This window comes from Salarias fasciatus, assembly GCF_902148845.1.
Source record: "Salarias fasciatus chromosome 23 unlocalized genomic scaffold, fSalaFa1.1 super_scaffold_20, whole genome shotgun sequence".
Taxonomy (NCBI): Eukaryota; Metazoa; Chordata; class Actinopteri; order Blenniiformes; family Blenniidae; genus Salarias; species Salarias fasciatus.
In genome coordinates this window covers 13,456,248-13,475,481 of record NW_021941230.1, presented here as the reverse complement: position 1 = coordinate 13,475,481, position 19,234 = coordinate 13,456,248, and the positions used below count along the sequence as shown (strand labels likewise).

The 19,234-nt window shown below is 50.3% G+C and overlaps 1 protein-coding gene across 13 annotated transcripts in view; it reads left to right on the top strand.

The window, feature by feature from the left end:
- mbnl2 (muscleblind-like splicing regulator 2) overlaps nt 1-19,234 on the top strand; it is a 41,317-nt gene that overhangs the window by 16,188 nt on the left and 5,895 nt on the right. For 5 of the 13 annotated variants that reach the window (XM_030086564.1, XM_030086566.1, XM_030086572.1 and 2 more), the window contains exons 3-8: nt 11,152-11,316; nt 11,717-11,920; nt 13,437-13,697; nt 16,332-16,385; nt 16,835-16,985; nt 18,563-18,598. In XM_030086564.1, coding sequence (XP_029942424.1) covers nt 11,152-11,316; nt 11,717-11,920; nt 13,437-13,697; nt 16,332-16,385; nt 16,835-16,985; nt 18,563-18,598 — 871 coding nt within the window. The remainder of the gene's footprint in view (nt 1-11,151; nt 11,317-11,716; nt 11,921-13,436; nt 13,698-16,331; nt 16,386-16,834; nt 16,986-18,562; nt 18,599-19,234) is intronic. The other 8 variants (XM_030086574.1, XM_030086570.1, XM_030086569.1 and 5 more) reach the window with 4 other exon arrangements.

Here is a 19,234-nt window from a genome sequence, read left to right as displayed (position 1 = left end):
GTGTGTGTGTGTGTGTGTGTGTGTGTGTGTGTGTTTTTTTTTTATTGGTCTGTGTCAGACATGCAGCGCAGATCCAGGCTCACCATGACATCCCAATCCCATGTGAAGACATACCAGAGCTGGGAATGTCAAAGCTTTGCATGTTGGGTATGTCACCGTGAAAAATGACTGCTCGCGAAGCGAGGAGCGTGCACGGAGTGACAGTGACTGGCACGGCCGCGTCTTCTTAAAAGCACATTGACAACGCGACGACTCCTTCTTCTTCCTCCTCAAGGCGCTCTGAGTCACGTCTCATTTCGGCTCCGCGAGCTGCAGCGACGGACTGAAACGGCGACGAGCTGAGCTTCAGTGACGGGACTTTCACAGGTGCCGCCGTCCCGCTGCTGCAGTTTAATATCCACCTGCACCGTGCGCATAATTAGAGCGAGGAAAGGGTCGAAATCTGATCAAATCGGCGGCCGATCACCTCAGAGTGTGACGCAAAGCTTTGGCCGACGGCTCGTCCAAGACCAATCTGACTTCTCCCTCAAACGTCAAGCGGCGCTCGGCGAGGCTCTGCGGAGCCGTCAGGATGAAAGTCTTGGAGTGAACTGCTGCGGTGTTTGTAAATCAAAGCTGTTTTCACAGCAACGCACGCCCGGCTCATTCACATTTTATTCCAGTTTGTTAAATGGAGTTCATTCAAACGAAGGTTTGCTTCAGGATGAGGCCCTTTTAGTGTTTTGCGTTGTTTTGACTGTTATTTCCTACAAGGAATTAGAATGTGGATGTCGGCTCTGAAAACAAGCAATCAAATCTTTTGAATACATTTAAATGTGGATTAGACTGCTATTCCAGAGCGGGGATGGTTTTCAATATCCTGAGCTAACTGGAGGTATTATTTAGATCTTGCTCCCTCTGCACACGGTGGCCATTCCACAGAGGTCAGCCTCGGGTCAGATCTGTGCCTGTCTGTGCGTGTTCATGTGTGCGTGCGCAAAGTTCATGGGCGAAAGTGAGATGGCCAATTTCACACCCAGCAGATGCCTGCACCAGTGACCCACGGCGACAGGTGGGGGACACTAATTGGCAGCGCGCACCCTCGCAGAGCGGGCTGACCTCGTGGCGAGGCGAGGCGAGGCGACGGAGGTGGGACGGAGAGAGGAGGAGCGCCGTGTGCGCCAGGTGGCTTTTTTAACCATGTGTAATGTTGTATTTCCATCCATCGCCTGGATTCTCCAGTGTATGGTTCCGAGCTGAAGCCCCCCCCCCCCCCACTTCAGCAAACAAACGGAGACCAGCAGAAGGACATGGGTGAACAGCGTGATGGATATCTGCACCGGTATCAGAAGATTTCCCGCAGCTCACGTCGTGAGTCAGCGCACTCCGGTTTATCGATCTCATATCTTTGAGCAAAAAAGCCACCTGTTACTTAAAAGCAGCTCGCCTCAGCCCTCTTCCTCTGCGCCGCCGGTCCTCCGAGAGCGCTTTTCATCATCTCCACGTGGGATCGGAGTCTCCGAGGCCTCATCACCGCAGCCAGCAAACAACACGCGGCACCTCGTTCCCCTTTGGCTTCACATGCAGAAAAATGAAATTACACCAGAGATATTTCGATCGCTCTGTTCCCCTTGCGTTTATTTGTGCGTATAAAACCCCATGTTTTATCTGCCCATCTCGTGCATGCAGGAATATAAATAATTGAGACTTTGTATCTCGGGTGTGATCAGAGGTGTGAGATCAGTAAATGTCTGCCAGACTCTGCAGTAGAATCTCAACTTTTCTTCTTCTTTTTTTTTTGTCAGCAACCAGAGCTTTAATCTCCAAACTGGAGAGTAAGCAGCTACACAACATTTCTGCCCCTATCTGCTGAGTGTGTTAGAAAGAGGCTTTGATGAATAGATCTGCTCTCTCCCTTCCATCTCATTATCCTCCTTTATCTGTTTTATGGATTTACAAACTCCTCAACACGAGCGGCCACGTGGTCGATAGTGTCAGCTGGGAAGGAAGATGTGAGCCGCACTTTTCTTTATTTCAGTTCCTCAATCTTCTTTCTATGATTTGTGTTTTTTTTTGGCACTTTATTTGGCTTCGATTGACTGAAATTGAATCCTGTTGACAAAATGAATAATTAGTTTCCTGCTGTGTTCCCTTGGGGGCGTGACACACTTTTTTTTTTTTTTTTTTTTTCTGTCAAACTGGGCCATCAACATTGTGTAACCTATTTTTCTAAAATCCCTTTTAGGGCGGGGTGAAGTCGGCGGTTGGCTGTCGGACTCGTGTTGAATCGTCCCAGCTCGTCGAGCGCCGGGTGACGCCTCGGCGTCGTTTCTTCACGCCGTGCGGTCGCGGGCCGTTCCCGGTTGCGATCAGTTGCGTCCCTGGACGCGCGGCTCCCGGCGCCTAGTTAGCGTGTGCAGATTAAATGAGCTCTGAAGGGTGGGTTTCATGTCTCAGCAGGTCACAGATGATCAGATTAACTCGAGCCGGGCTCCGGTCTCCAGCCGGATTAGCACCGGGACCGGGACTTTGCAGGTGCCAGGTTGCAGCACCGAGACCGCAGTGGGATGACACAACGGCCGGTTACCCCAGCCGGCACCCGAATGCTGATAGCCGTGATTTACTTTTAAATTGCCTCCACTGCAGCACGAACGCACGAGAGCTCAGACGCTGTGACGGATGAGCCCAGGGTTGTTTTATAAACCGCACAAAGTATCTGCCGCACACTTAATGGAGTGCTGTACGGAGCGAGCGGGGCATCAAAGACACTCCGACACATTTTTCATTATGAGTGGAATACCTGATGTCTTTTTTTTTTTCTTTTTCCACACGCTGCATGCAGCGAAACTGTGCAGCAAACTCAACTCTATGGGTTAGAATATGACAGATTTGTTGACTTTATCTGGTTATTACAGCTGAAGGATGGGTCATTTCCTCACATTCACACGCTCTCATGTGCTTCAGAACTTCTCTAATTCTGTCTTTAGTGTTCACTAATTCGTATCATAAAAACATGCAGAATTTTGGACATTTCGAAGACTGGAATCTTGATTCATCATTCTGACGTAAAGGTTTCTTGGTCATCGCCTCACGTGCATGCTGCATTCCGCATTCAAAGAACAAAGCTGTGTGGATGTTCGCCATGTCTCCAGTGGGAGCTCAGCACTGCTCCGTGCTGCATGTAAGTCTTGTCTTTCATGCTCATGCTTCATGAAACATCATGAAACATTTCCGCTGGAATTTGAAAGACACAGCTGAGATTCCCCTCCAAGCGTCTGATCCGCAGTTCGCCGGCCCGTTGCGCGCGGCAATAACGCCGGCATGTGATCCGCAGCTGATACACAACGTTCTGCGACTATTCTGAGACGTTGCCACACAGACGCAGCAAATCTAAAAACGGTGCGCGTTGCATCGAGACAACAAGCGGACACATTGAGACGCTGTGAGATCCTGGTTCGGCACAGGCAGCCTTTATTACGTGTCTCACATGGAGGTGGGAGTGTTTACTTTTAAAGCCTGTGGGTGAAAGATCTACGATATCCAGGCCTCCCAGGACAAACAGGCAAGAAATAAGACAACAGACTTTATCTGGCCTTGATCCTCCTCCCCCCCCCCGCGTCTATGTATCCCGTCTTAGTTGGCCTCCTCCTCCTCTCTCCTCGGGTAATCTCAGGCGTGTCAGCAGCAGCACCACTCCTTCATCTGCGGGATTACAGCCAGCCAAACAAAGGCACTTAATTACTGCTGAGGCAACACACTGTCTTATGTGTGTCTGCTGAGTGTGTGTGTGTGTGTGTGTGTGTGTGTGTGTGTGTGTGTGTGATGGAGGTAAAAGGAGTGAGCAAACTTGTTCCTAAATTACGTGGTGGCTTCCCGATGCCGGGGTGTCTTCTTGTTTGAATACACCCACGCCGCTGCTAGTTGGAGATTATCCGAGTGGCTCAGCCAAATCTACCGCATGACGGCGTAATTAAAACACTCGACAAGTTCAAAGTGAGTTTACCACCATTGTTTTACATTTACACGGCTGCTGCTTAGCTACTTTTCACCATTGTTTCCTGTCCTCCATTACCCACGGAAGCAAAAAGCCCCCGGCTATCATTTCATAATGGATTTTCAAGCATCCTGAAGCCTCCCTACTTCAAGCGGATCCATTAGTCCAAACGGATCCATTAGGGCCCAAAAACAAAACAGGATCCTTAAAGTGGGAGCGCCGTCCCTGCTTGGGGGATGAAGGGAAGCCCTGTCCATGTGCATCCAGCGCTGGGATCACTGGCTCCGCTCGGTTACCGGAGTGCCCGCCCGTCCCGTTGCTTCCATCGGAGTGGTTTCCTCGTCAGCCGCGACACGCTGACCCACAACCAGCTGTTAGCGCCCCGAGCAGGAAAACCTCTTCCGTAAACTGAGAATGACACAAAATGCTCTTTTTTTCTTTAACTGCCGTCCCCTAGTGAAACGTGCACAAAGAGAAGAAGTCGAACTCATTTTTACTGTGTTTAATCTTTCTGAAGTGTGGAGCTCTGTTGTGAATGCCTCTGCCAGTCAGAAATGTTCCGATATTTATAGCCACGAATAGGAGTGTGTGTAAACAAAGCTGCACATTTCAGCAGTCAAATGGCATGGCGTTAATATGAACGTGGAGACAAAAGCATCGAGGAGAAAGAAAGAGACTCGTGGGGATAATGAGGGATAAGAAGGGAAGCGCGAGCGCCTTTCCACCCCCTTTTCTTTTCTCCTCTCCGCCGGTCACTCGGGATACAACAGGTTCCCGAGCTATGCTGTAAGGGGATTACACATCTCACAGGCTTCATGTCAGAAACATTTGTGTCACTTTCTCACAGCGGCTCCCCTCCTTTCACACTGAGAAGGACAATCGGATAAACTGCTGGGGAGAGGACTTTGCCACAGCTCCTCTGATGAAGATGCTGTGGGATGTAGCAGGGGGATGTATGCCTGCGCCAGGCGTCCCAGCATGCTCTGCTTTCTCCACGTATCTGCTGGAATCAGCTCCGTGAGCAGCGCTGATCTATAGTCTTGACGGAGCTGTCCGCCGCCACCTTTAGTGCTGACCCCCGTGTGTTTCTGAGCTCTTCGTCCTGAGATTTCACAGCCTGCCGATACTGCCAGTCACCCTGCTATTGATCATGACTGAGCGCACGCAAAGCGTCAACTAATTCATCAATATGGTTTCTCAGCTGGAATTGTTGACACGGTGAAAGAAGAGCTGATTTGGAGCGTATCCGTCCTGGGTTAGCCCCAGACCACCGGCTTCCCTGTAAAGGGCAGAAGAAAAGCACGGAGGTGTGATGTAAATGTGTCTCCTTGACGAGGACGCTCGCGGCTCCCGTGGCGGCTGCAGCCTATAGGCGGCCGCTGCCCGTCTCCGGCAGCATAGAGCGCTCATTGAGGGCAAAATGCAAATGTTACAGTGGTGGACGGAGGGGCCCACAAGCGAAGCGCTATTCTGCGGAGGGGGTGGAAGACTGGCCCTCTGTGTCAGTGCCACCCACAGACACACAGCAGCCATCACTCCGGCCATTCAGCCGGGCTGGCGAGGGGTGGGGGGGTTAGCGGGACGGATGAAGATGGCGCTGAGTCCAGTGAGGAAGCCCAAATTCTGATTGAAAAAATGTCTTTTAATAAAAAGAAATGTACTTTTAACCACAGTTTAACCGCAAACCCTGACCCCCTGATAAGTCCTGCTGGTGAGCCCACCCTGCAGCTCTCTGGCACCCCCCAGGGGAGGCCGGCACCTCCACAGCAACCCCGGCTTCATGTCCGTGTCTTCACTTTCTGCTGGGGCACAGTGGACTCCTGAAGGCGGCCACTGATCGTCTGTGTGTTTCTGTTTGCCTCAGGAAATGCTCAGACCTTGAAATGACATGCGTTGCCTTTGAAGCCCGCCCCCCCCCCCGGACCTCCCCGTGAATAAAATCTCAACAAAGCAGCGCGTCACCGGCAGTTCAGAGTGTCCGTGGTCAGAGCAGAGCGACGTGAGATCCCTCTCGGCGCTCGTTTTTCCTTTCTTTGGCTTTGCGTTCTCATGTCAGCCTGTTTTCGCCTTTCTAAAGGTTTGTCAGCTCAACGCCGCGAGGCTGATCTGGAGCGTGTTCAGCAGATCGCTGGGAGAAATGGATCATCGCTCTTTTTAGGCCTGAACATCACAACAGAGATGGAGAGTAATGAGCGTCACGGACAAACACTTCTTTATCTGGATGTGTATTTCATAATGTACATAGAAATTAGCAGAATTCTTGTTTTTTTTTCCTGATAAACAACCAGAAATATCCAAGAAATTGTTCTTGATGTAATAATCTACTAAAATGCATAATTCATTATTATAATAGCCACTGACTAATAGGAATATTTTATTGTAAAACCATTTAAAGGATTAGATGATTAGATGCTTCAAAGCTCTTTCGCCTGATCTTGATATTGATAAATCTTTAACATAAATCAATTGCAGATACAGAATGCTATAATATCCACATCCTCTGTTAAAATCAAGGCACATGCTTCAATGAAAGAATAACTCTCATGCCTGAGATACTCTCTGTCTTAATGGATTCATTTAAAGAAAAAAATTAATGAGCTCTAATTACAAGTAGTAAAACCAAGCGTCGTATCGTCAGTGAGTGTAATCCTAATCTGTTTTGGAGAGGAGCTGCCTCCGTTCCCGTCCCCGCGGATCACAGCGAATGTGGAACACGTTTCTATTGACATTTCTACTGTAGGAAAACTTGGCAAACACTCGGTGCCGTCTTGTTGGCGATGGCTGTGGGGATTGTGAGAGCCGTCCAGGAGCGACGTGGGATTATATAAGATGATGAATAGAGGCTCTGTGTCAGGTAAAAAGACACTGTTAATTTATCTTTGATCTCCCTCTCATTGTCATGTGTTGTTTCGCCGCGGCGCAAGCGGATAATTATCCAATCTGAATGGAGCCCGTTATTACCACGCGACTCGCAGCAGTCATATGCACAGCGGCGACCGGCGGTAAGAAATTGCCGTGTGAGCGACCCTGGTGAAAGGTATAATTTCACAATGTAGCTATGGCTCGGCACGGTGAGTCACAGAGGTGCCGTGGCGCTCTCACACATCCTTTTCAGAGGCAGCTGCTGGAAGGCAAAGCCCCCGATGAATGGATGAGTGGGCGGCTCTCAACCAAGCCATCGTCCATTCATTCATGTATGTGTGTGTGTGTGTGTGTGTGTGTGTGTGGGTGTATTTGCCTCCCCCTGAAAAGAACCTGGGTTTCAGACCAGAAGATGGCACCGCACTGACATGATTTATCGCTCCGTCATGACGCAGCGCTGCTTTTCCCACAGAGCTTACCTCATCCTGTGTGCTCTGAATCCCCGAGTGAGCCGTCTCCAAGTGGAGCCTGAACCCTTCGGTGATGATCGTCATTATCCCACTTCACATGCGCTGTAATTGCTATGTAAACCCATCGCTGCGTGGCTCACGCAGTCGGCCCGATCGTGTTTTATTAAGGCCAGAATTACTTCAGCGACGGAGCAGATGTTAGATTTGAAGCTAATCAGAGAGACTGAAGGCTTCTTAACTGCCGTGCACGGTAAACCAACACAGCGCAACAACACGTGTGGACGACGGACGGCTGAGTGCAGTTCGGTGATCATGGAGACGACCCAGATGAACAGTGAGCAGAGTCGAACTCCTGCAGAGTTAAAGACGGGGCTGACCGACTCTTGAGAAGACTCGCTGGGTTTCATATCGGATTATTAGCCGATTAGCTCCTGATACGTGAGCAGAAAGACCATTGAACACGAAACACCCGCAACCAAACCGACAGTGGGGGGAAAGCATCGGATTAACTTGGACTGCATGTGCGCAGACGGATCTTCCTTATTCAAACTCGCGCCGTGAGCAGCCACATCCTTCCCCAGAGCTGCAGATCTCTTCTCTGATCTCTGATTTAACAGAACACTCAGGTAGACACACCTCCACGACAAGGAAGCAGGACACCTGGAACCCATTGCTGCGTGAAACAATGGCTTGACTCATCTTCTCCTTTTGTGAAGCGCGGCACTCGAACAGCCCCATTTATGTGTCATTTAAGCACATTTATAGCCAATCCGTATCCTCCCCGCTCTTGAGGACTGAGAGTTTGAAGAGTTTCAGATAGTAAATTACACTGTGTGAGTTATAAAGCCAGAGCTGTAAAATAATAAATCATAACAGCTCCGCGCAGGATTATTGGACTCTGATCTTTTGTCTCCAGTCTCATCTGCTGCTCAAATTCATGTTTCATTTGTCTGTACCTGCAGATACCAGCACAGGTACTTTTATTTTGACCAATTAAATGCGGAATAAAGTGACAGAGCATGTTCAAAATCTTGATCTCAAGACTTCCCGTTAGAATAAAAACAACAACATCCAGTTCCATGCAGTGTAATTGTTAGAGAGGGCTTTTCCTCTTAATACATGAGTTCTCAGTTCAAGGTAACTTCATTGAGTACAAATGATAAATATTTGTAAAGTTGAAACGATGAATTGATTCCTGTCAGAGATTTGAAATAGTGCTGGAACTTCCATTACCGTGGCAGCTCCAATGAAGGTACTTTTTTTTTTTTTTATTGCTTCTTCCACCTCCGAACGAGACAAAAGCCAAGATGAATTAAAACTAATTTATGCAAAGACTGAGCACAATGCCGTGATAGATCATGAATACATCAGTGAGAAAAGGCTCTCAAACAAAGTTTGACAGGATGAAAGGAGAAGGTTGTTCGAGTCCAAGGCCTGCACTTAGCGAGACGGAGCATAAGCGTTATAAAGCGCTGCGCTGAGCGGCTCCGCCGCCGTTTACCTCGTCACTTTAACTTGGCAAATTGATCGCAGAACGCGCACGTCGCTCACTGGCTGGAGATGAAGCGAGCCTGGAGCTAAAAGAGGGGTAATAGTCTCCCTCAAAGTCCACACCACGGAGAAGAGTGTGTGTGTGTGTGTGTGTGTGTGAGAGAGAGAGAGAGAGAGAGAGAGAGAGAGAGAGAGAGAGAGAGAGAGAGATCTCTGCGGGGCTCGGCAGTGTCGCCGCTCTCCCCTGCAGGCTTGCTTTTGGGACGTTGTCCAGAGCTCGGCTCCAGCACAAGCTCCTTTTTTCACAGCCGCCCACACACTCTCTCGCTCCTGCACGCTTACACCTGCCCACGCATTCTCTCTCTCACACACACACACACACACACACACACACACACACACACACACACACACACACACACACACACCTTTTGCTGGTGGTTGATGCCTGCAGCATCACCGAGGCTTCTGCTTCTGTACGAACATTATTCCATCATTCCTCCGGTCTGGACAGGACTGAGGAGAGCTGCATGTGGTGTGTGTGTGTGTGTGTGTGTGTGTGTGTGTGTGTGTGTGCGCAAGGCTTGTTATGATGGAGCGATTAAACATGCATGTGTGTGGGCAGGTGCGATTCTGTGCATGTGAACAGAGGGACTCCTGCTGCCTTGACACCAGCTTGCGGAGGTCGGCTCCCTCTGGCTTGTACCTGAATGTTCACACTGCTATCTGCTCGCATATGCAATGGAAACACCTCGTGCACGTCTTGTTTTATTGTTAGAAATGTGAGAACAACAATTGCAAATACTTCTGTAGCGTTCAGAAATGCAATATCCTCCGTAGCGGAAATATATTTTTGCTCAAATTCGATGGCAGATAATTGTAACACGGCTAACAGTCGTGGTTTAATATCTGTCAAGACGACCAAGACGGAGGGGTTTTATTAGCTCCCCCTTCGATGAGACGGGAGGAGTATTGGTTATTGACACGGAGAGTCGGGCTCACACCTCGAGCCACGCTTGATTAAAAGCTGCTCTCTGCCCGGATGACGTGGGGCGAACAAAGTGCTCCGCTTCGACTTCAAACCCCCGTCAGGTGGCGAGCGACTCGCTGCTGTCAAGCCTTTGTGTTAACAGAAATAATCCATATCATGCTTTCGTTCATTTGCATCACATCCCATGGGATGTGTTCTAGTTATATGCTTTACTAAGAATAGTCAGGGTTCTGTATCAGTTTAAAGATTTTTTATTTTTTTGAACTCCTGGAGATCAGGCTTCGTTCAAGATACCGGGAACTTTTAATCTTCAGTCGGGTCAAATCCAGGTTGCAGTAGCGGGTTTTTGACTGAAGTTGGAGGTTGAACACGATCGTCACGTCAGTGTATTGATACAGTTCATAATTTATTCTTCACTGCTACTTAGTCCCGTCTCCTTTGGCTAACTTGACGAATCAGTGCAGCGCTCAGCTGGAGTCTCATGCGCTGTCAGATGTAATAGAAGTCATCACACCCTCCAGACTGTCAGCGGCCTCCGTGTGGCCTCGCCTGCTGGGCCCCACTCAGTTTGACTGTTTGGATTCTGGACTGGAAGGAGTGTTTGAGTGGGACGCTGGAGTAATTACCTCCAGTCATTACCGGACACTTGGCTGACGTGTCAGAGGAGGAAATTAGAGAGATGATACGTCTAATGAGGTCAGTGTGCTGCAGCTCGTCCGGGGTCACCGGGTATATTTAGCTCCGCCGCCACTGATTCCAGTTTGGCTTCACTTCCATCTGCTCACCTTCATATTCACCAGCTCTCGGCCCATCGTGCCACATCCTCCGTTCTCCCCCACATCTCCAGCTGTACCGCCTTCCTCCCCGTCCCCGCTGACCTCTCTCCTCGCTTCCTCCCGCCATATTGGATTATTGTGTTTGCCATTAGCCTGCGGGTTGACGGTGTAATTGCCTCCGTCCACCAAGGTCTCGGTAAGCCTGACCCTGCCAGCCCCGCATTTGCATTTCCACAGGGAAAACCGCGCGACGTGTCCGTCCGAGAGGGTTAGTGGTGAAGGCTCGGGCGGACTCGGTGTGACCGAGACGTGCCACATTTGAACAAGCCGGCGGTCGGCTTTAAAACCGCTTCTCCCACATCCGCCCCAGCGGACTGTTCTGCTCCACACTCCCTCGGTATGAATATGCATGCTGCCTTCGAGGACATGATGTTTCGGAGTGCCGAAAATCAAAGCCCACATGTCTGCCACATCTCCAGGCAGACGCTCAACCTGCTCGCCATCAAAACAGAGCTGCTCCTCAGCTCCGTCCGGATAGCCACCGGGTGTGGTTTTCACTTCTTTTTTTTTCCCTTCCTTCCTGCTCAGGGCCGCTGCACACGAGAGAACTGCAAATACCTCCATCCACCTGCTCACCTGAAGACCCAGCTGGAGATCAACGGCAGGAACAACCTGATCCAGCAGAAGACGGCCGCCGCCATGTTGGCGCAGCAGATGCAGTTCATGATCCCCGGCACCACCATGCAGCCGGTGGTGAGTACGAGGGAGAACTGCCGCAGCCCCCCGTTAGCTCAGGAACCTCCTCCTGCTCTGACTGCCGCCGTGCCCTTGCGCTGAGCTGCACAGCTCCTCTCGGGGAGTTGCTCAGCAGTCAGCGGTGGGCTGCGGCTGCTGCGCTGGGCAGCTGCCAGGTGTAAGTGTGTGAAGCTGCATCAGTGTAAAGCTCGGCGCAGCTGAAGGAGAACATGCTCACTCAGCGAAATCATCCAGGGAGACACGGAGGGTGAAAAAATTCCTCCCTTCTCTCTCTCTCTCTCTCTCTCTCTCTCTCTCTCTCTCTCTCTCTCTCTCTCTCTCTCTCTCTGCAGTTATTCTCGTCCACGGCTCTGTGTCTGTTGGTAAACTCCTTCTTCTTCTTCCGCTCTCCTTGCAGCAGACGTTTCCCGTCAGCCAGGGCCTGGGTTCCAGCGCCGGGCTGAGCTACACGCCCTACCTGACGCCCATGTCCCACAGCATGGGCCTGGTGCCCACAGACATCCTGCCCAGCACGCCCGTCATCGTCCCCGGCAGCCCGCCCGTCTCCGTGACCACCGGCTCCTCCTCCGGCCAGAAGCTGCTGCGCACCGACAAGCTGGAGGTGATCTGCCCGTTCATTCAGATAAAAACGGTGCTGAAACGATTAGAAGTGGAACTCGGTTTCTATCTGCAGCCGCACGGCGCGTTCCCTTTGAGCTGGAAGCTGCGAGAAAACACGGAAAAAACACAAGTATATCAAGCCATCCTTCACGTGAACGGTGTTACCTGATAGCTCTTTACGTCAGCCGCTTCCCGGAGCTCCAGACCACTGTGTTATCGCTTAGCAGAAATAATTACAGCTTGTGTGTGTGTGTGTGTGTGTGGGGGGGGGGGGGGGGGGTGAGATGTGTGATTACAGTGATTTAGATTGGAGTTTGCTCAGCACTAACTGGTACTTGCGAGACTGCCGCGGTTCGACTGGGACTGGGTTTCAACAACTTCAGCCGTCTCCATCTGCCCCCCGGCACTCGAGAGGGCACGGAGAGGAGGTTTTTTTTTTTTTTTTTTGTCGCCCCCTCCCCCCTCCCCACTGCATTTAAAAAGATAAACAATAATCTCCCTAAAACCTGGAGGTGATGCGTAGGTGTGCGCCTGTATGTGTTTTTCTGCAAGAGTGCTATCACTTAGCAACTGACTGAAGCCGCCTCTAATGAAACAGTATTCCTCTGAGACACTCGCACACTCCCACACAGAGCCGTCGTGTGTGCGCACACGTGTGCACACTCCACTTCTCTGCATGTGTGCGTGTGTGCGATTCAAAAGCAGAACCCCCCCCCCCCCCGCTGTGATTACGCCCAGGCTTCTGAACAGTCTGACCGGCTCAGTGCTTCCGCAGTCGTCCGGGTTTGGCCCGCACTGCAGCGTCGAGTCCAAAACTAATTTATCGTCGGTGAGGAAAAGAGAACACATTAAAAAAAAAAAAAAAAAAAAAAGCTCCCAACATTTGCTGCCATTTATTGTGCTCGGCAGCATTTCACAGATGTCTGGTTCTGCCTGCTCCTGTAACCATGTCGGACGTTTTAAATCCTAAATGAAAATGAATATTTTCTTTGAAAGAAATGTGGCAGAAACAAACTGGTTTTCATCATTCTTTTAGTTTCAGTGTTGACACAGCTGAACTTCCAACAGTTTCCAACAAATCTGGCTCCATTTAAAAGTCAAGCAAACAAAAGAGAAGCGTGATATTTTCAAAAACATCGAAAAATTTCTTCAGTCAACACACCTCCGTCTTCATTTGAAGACTTGAAGCTTGTTGACTCGATCGTGCATCCAGGAGTTTATTGTCAAACAATCGCACAGCAAAAATGTCATCTGCTTAAAGAGAGAAACAGAAGAAGTAATAAGACGACGAAGATCTGACAGCAGAGTTAGAATGAAAGAACAACGGCCTTGTGTCTCACTCTGCTTCTGATTACAGTCATTCCGTCTTTTGTTGTTTGCTGATTGAAAGTGTTCACACTTTGTGTTTCTCTCTGTGTATTTCTTTGCCCCTCCCCCCCCCCTCCCCCTCCCCCTCCGCTCGTGCATTCATCCGTGTCTGTCAACATTTGTCCGCCCGCCTCCGCCGCCCCTCGCAGGTCTGCCGCGAGTTCCAGCGAGGCAACTGCGCCCGCGGCGAGACGGACTGCCGCTTCGCGCACCCCAGCGACAGCCCCATGATCGACACCAGCGACAACACGGTCACCGTCTGCATGGACTACATCAAGAGCCGCTGCTCTCGCGAGAAGTGCAAGTACTTTCACCCCCCGGCCCACCTCCAGGCCAAGATCAAGGCCGCCCAACATCAGGCCAACCAGACAGCCGTGGCCGCGCAAGCCGCCGCCACGGCTGCAGCCATGGTGAGAGAGCCCACCTCCTGCGTGCGGTGCAGTGGTAGAGCAGCCGACACACACTCACGCTCAACAGATTTCACAAACTCTTTGATAGCACATTGGTCTTGGATTTTTTTTTCAAAGCTTGTGTTTAGAAGGAGTACTGGAGGATTTCAGCAGGACTAGCAGGGACGTGTAGTCAGTAAAGAGGAAGCTGGAGCAGGAGACGAGAGACACGACACTTCAAACGCAAGTTCCTGCTGATGCCATTTCAGCGTAACGTCAAAATGTGGAGCCCTGTTTTATTATTGCACCAAACGTCCCCGGCCGGGCCGGCTTTGTTGCGGCGGACTCCAGAGAGCCGCTCGTCCACAGAGAGGCCGTCGTAGACAATGAACGGGGTTCAGCCAGACCTAAACGCACCGACGCAACGCCGCAAGAACAATCTCTTATTATCTCACCGCAGTCCTCTTTTATTTCCCAATGCCCTTGGTTCGTACGGAGACAATGCGCCAGCTCGCCGTCCCCCCCCCGCCTCCATCCCACCCCACGGCTCTCAGTGATAAGTGCGGCCCTCTGCAGATCAGTGCAAATTGAATCTGGGCTGGATGAGGATGTAGCGTCCCGGGCGGGCGGGGGAGGGGGAGGGGGGCGGAGGGTGTGTGAGCACAGGTAGACAGACAGACGGCGGCGGCGGCGGTGGGTGGGGGGGGGTTGGCTTGGTGCCTTGGCTGTTCCTCTGAGTGGCTTCCTGTCCATGCTCCTCCTCGCACTGCGCCAGCGCCTGCTGACTCCCCCTCCGTCTTTCATGGCATGGGCATGCTTCACGCGCTGCGCCGACCGCCTCCATCGCTCCGCCCGTCCTCCACGATAAAGACGTCTTGCGAGCGTCGGCCTCGACGCTGCTGCATGAAACAAGGGAAGTCGACACCCGCCAATGAAAACATGCATGAATAAAAGGCAGCGAGGCCCCATGAGCGTCTTCTTAAAGTGACAGCCGGCGCCTCGCGGCAGGTGCACGCCGCTCGGTCAGGCTCCTCCCGCGTTCCCCCCCCCCCGGTTCATCAACTTTATGACCCCATTCCCAAATTACCCCTCCCCCCGCCGCAGGGACAATCTGTGCTGGAGGTGAGGAGGGTTAACCTGAGGACGACGACTTGTTTAGTCAGCACCTGTAATCCAATTTTCACTTTTATTGAAGCACAGGCCCATAAAACCTGCACCGCTAACGTCATTACCCATGATTCACTTCTTCAGATCCAAGCAGGATAAAGTGTACCGGAGCCGAGGCCGCACATTAAGTGATACACTCACAGTTTACTGGGATTATGTTGTGTTGCTGTGCCGCATTATGTGTTGCTTCGCCACGCTGTGATCTTCCTCATCGCCCGTCCGTCGCAGCCATCTCCTGCTTCTCATGTCGCTCCAGTCGTCCATCTTCCACCTGCGCTCACTAACACGGTGTTTCAGCCTGTCACCAGCAATGCATTGGCCGGATCCACCACCCTCCTTCAAAAACGCTGAATTCAATCCACATACATGAAGCAAGAGGCGTGTGCATGGAGCCTGTCGGAGCTCTCCATCGCATCCATGCCATCGTTTTGTTACTTCAGAAAACACCTGGATTAGCTCGTCAGGGTAGCTTCGCACTAAAAAGAAGAAAAAAACAACACCGATAGCTTCATTCTTTTCACTGTCAGAGCAATAAGCAGCAGAGCTCCACATTCTCCGGTTAAACTGCAGTCGGCATAAAACACAGCGTCGCCTCTTCATCGATCAGTCCAGCGAGCCCCCCGCGCTGTGGTTACGGCGCAGTGTGAACTCAGCTGACCGCTTAGCCGGGTCAGAACTGACCCACGTCAGAACATCAGGTCAGATTTCTCCACTGGACTGGAGTCAGACGCAGCAGAGGAACAGTCCAGAAGGAGCTGCTCAGTCGCTGTGAAGTCCTTCAGACCTGCTGCAGCCCTGCTGTCCGTCGTTAGGTCAGTGTCAGACACCGTCCAGTCCAGTCCAGTCCAGTCCAGTCCAGTCCAGTGCAGTCCAGTCCAGTCCAGTCCAGTCCAGTCCAGTGCAGTCCAGTCCAGTCCAGTCCAGTCCAGTCCAGTGCAGTCCAGTCCAGTCCAGTCCAGTCCAGTCCAGTCCAGTCCAGTCCTCCAGGAGCGTAGGAACTGTTGTTGCTTTGAAAACTGTCTCACTTAAATGAATCAGTTCTGTTTATCGTGCTGCTTTTCTTTCTTTTTTTTTTTTTTTTTTTTTTTTTTTTTTAAATCTTATTGTGATTAAAAATGTTAGTTTACGTGATTACTAAATGCTCTCCCAGTAGTTTGGAAGTACATCTTAGATCTTGCTTTTTTAACCAAAGTTTACTGTAGAAGCTTTTTTTTTTTTTTTTTTTTTTTTGCTTTTATACTAATTCAAACAGTAGCAATGTTTCTTTAAAGTAAACAAAACAGACTTTTGTTTATGTGCATGCCTATTGTTTTGTATGTGGTATACTTGCATTCAGATTATTTTTTGTTTTTGTTTTTTTCCTTCTCACCTATCCACAATGCAATGCTGTCCCCCATGACGCACCTCTGCTTGCTGTTACCTGTATGTTAATACGCTTGAATCCCATTGGCCCACTGCCATCATGTGCTCGCTGCCTGCTAATTAAAGACTCAGTCGACTGCCAAAGCAATGAAGCGACCCCTCGAGGCAACTGTAGACCTGGTACTTTGACCTTTCACCTTTTGCTTTGCATGTAGCTTTCTTTAATTGTACTGTAGCCACTCACAAAATTTTAATTTGGCTCTTTTGTTTTTTGTGAAAACGTTAAAAGTAGAGCTAGCTATCACTTACGATCAGATTGTTGTGTACATTGATAGCTTAACGTCTACCTCTGTAATGCTAAAGTAAACGGCACTCTACTTCTCTTTAATGTGTTGTTGATGATTGCCTTGCTACGGTCTAGTTTCTCATTGTCCTTTGTGATAGTTACAGCAACTTTTCCATGTTTGCCTTGTTGTGCTGTGCATAGACAAATAACAGACTTAGACATGATTAGCTTCGACTTGTGGGAGTACACAGTTCAAATCCGCTGTGCTTCTGTCTTGGTTGTGTGTGTGTGCGTGTGTGTCTGTGTGTGCGTGCGTGTGTGTGTGTGTGTTTCCCGTGGCCAGGCGTTCCCCCACGGCGTCCTCCAGCCCTTACCAAAGAGACCAGCACTTGAGAAGAGCAACGGAGCGAGCTCCCTCTTCAACCCCAGTGTTTTGCACTACCAGCAGGCGCTGGCCAACGCACAGCTCCAGCAGCCCGCGTTCTTTCCCACAGGTAGGAGCTGCCGATCGATACACACACACACACACGCAGATAAAAGCCCTCGTAGGTATGCAGAGCATGCACACACACACACACACACACACACACACACGCGCGCGCACGTAATAAGATGTGTGAAAGTGCACAGCTTATCCTCGCGGTCGTTACGAACGTATTTCTTGAAACAAACATCCTCTCTGGTTTTTAATTATTCACCGCTCGATCCCTCAACTTTGATCTGCTGCTGATACAGACGTGTAATTGCCGCCAGGTGGAAGGGCAGCGCCGGCTTTGACGGCAGCCATAAAAGATATGAAATATTACCACCTCAATGCGAGACACCTGCCCGAGCAGGCAGACAACACACACACACTGTCCCGGGCCTGGAGGGATGAATCCACTCTGTTTGCTTCCTGTATTCAGCGAGGTAACAGTATGGATATACAGAGAGCATAAACACTAATTGGAGACGGAGTGGGAGGAAGTACAGACTCATTGAATCCCACCTTTCCTCCATCTGTCATCCGGAAATAATATGCTTTACTCCCATGTTATCTTCTCTACGATATACAAGACGTATTTACATTTGTATTCAGTAAAAAAAAGGAATAACTCTGCATAATGTTTTTAAAAGAGCGTTTTGTTGTTTTTGGAGTTGAATTGAGACTCTGTGCTTCCATGATTCTGACTGCAGTGAAAACAGTTTGACGTCAGACGTCTATAAAGATAAAGGGTGATTAAAAAGACGTTTTCCTAGCAGGATAAGTCTCCATTACTCCTCTCCCCTGACAGGACACTGTCACTCTCTGGCCCCCGGGTCGCCGGCTAATCGAGCTAACCGCCGCTAATTCTGTAGCCTGAAGCCGCACTGAGGCAGGAGGATTAGCCGGGCGTCTCTCGCTCTTCACACTACCTGCTCTTTTTGTTTCCTCGGTGTGAGATGCCTAACATCCCCGCCTCCCTCCGTGTGTGTGTGTGTGTGTGTGTGTGTGTGTGTGTGTGTGTGTGTGTGTGGGAAGTAGCTGTGGGTCAGAGTCATGTTTTACCGGACCGGTCTGTCTCTGATCCAGATGTGGATGTTAGCACATCATTGTACTGACACTGCATGATGCTGCTCTCGTTTTTTGGTGGTAATCCCTGCATTGCGCCCCCTTTCCTTTTATAATTTAAATCAGAAATATGTAGTTTGATGGAATTTCTGCAAGGGATGCAGATTGACACCAACATGGAAAGATTTTGGAGTCTGGAGAAGCTTCTACCAGTTTGTTTATAAATTATTTTGAGTGACGTGATGTAAAATGCAGCTTGATTAGCCATGCAGTACGGATTTGCACCACAAGGTGGCGTGTTGAGCCCCTGGAAGGATAGTGGGAAACAGTCTGATCTGCGGCTGCTGGTCAGCAGTTCTCCTCTCAGTGATTTCATGTCTCCGCTCGCCTCTGTTTTATTCAGCGACAGTAGGAAGTTAGAGAGCCAGAGCTTCGTGTTGTGTTGCCCTGTCTAACCGTGTTGTTCTCCTCCCTTCTGGATTAACCCGTTTCTTCCCTTCTCTCTCTCTCTCCCTCTCTCTCTCTGCATGAATACAACAGGGTCAGTCTTGTGCATGACTCCTGCTAGCAGTCTTGGTAGGTCCTGATCCACTCATGGCTCCGTCTCTCTCTCTCTCTCTCTCTCTCTCGTTCTTTCACTCTCTCTCTCTCTCTCTCTCTCTCACACACACACACACACACACTCACACACAATCACACTGATCTGGGAGATGTTTTTGGTGAATTACTGGTGTGGACGGAGTGGGCAGCGCACTTGCAGGTGAACCAAAATGCGGACCGTCCCTCGTTCACCCTCCCCTCCTGCGACGGCGGCGACACTTTCTCTCCTCATTTTGTGTCACCTGGGCGAGTCCTGCCCCCCTCCCCCCACCCCCAGTTTCCCCGCCGACTCCCCTCCCGCTGATGTTCACGACGGAAGCGTTTGTAAAGTACTGATCTGTTCTCCAGCCGTAGGATAGCTTCTGTCCGTTTGCTGTGCCGTGTCGATCAGGAAATTTAAATCAGTTTCCCAGAGAAATTAAACCGATCTGGAAGCGCTTTGTCTGCCAAATTAAAAAAAAAAAAAAAAAGTAGAGAGAACGTCTCAGTCGGCTAATGAAATGATGATTTTAATGTGATATTTCCAAACAGTTGTGTGTGTTTCTGGCGTGCGCAGTGGGTTTTTGGCGTCTCCCGCTGCGCAGAAGCTAACGTTCCCGTCCTCGCTGCCAA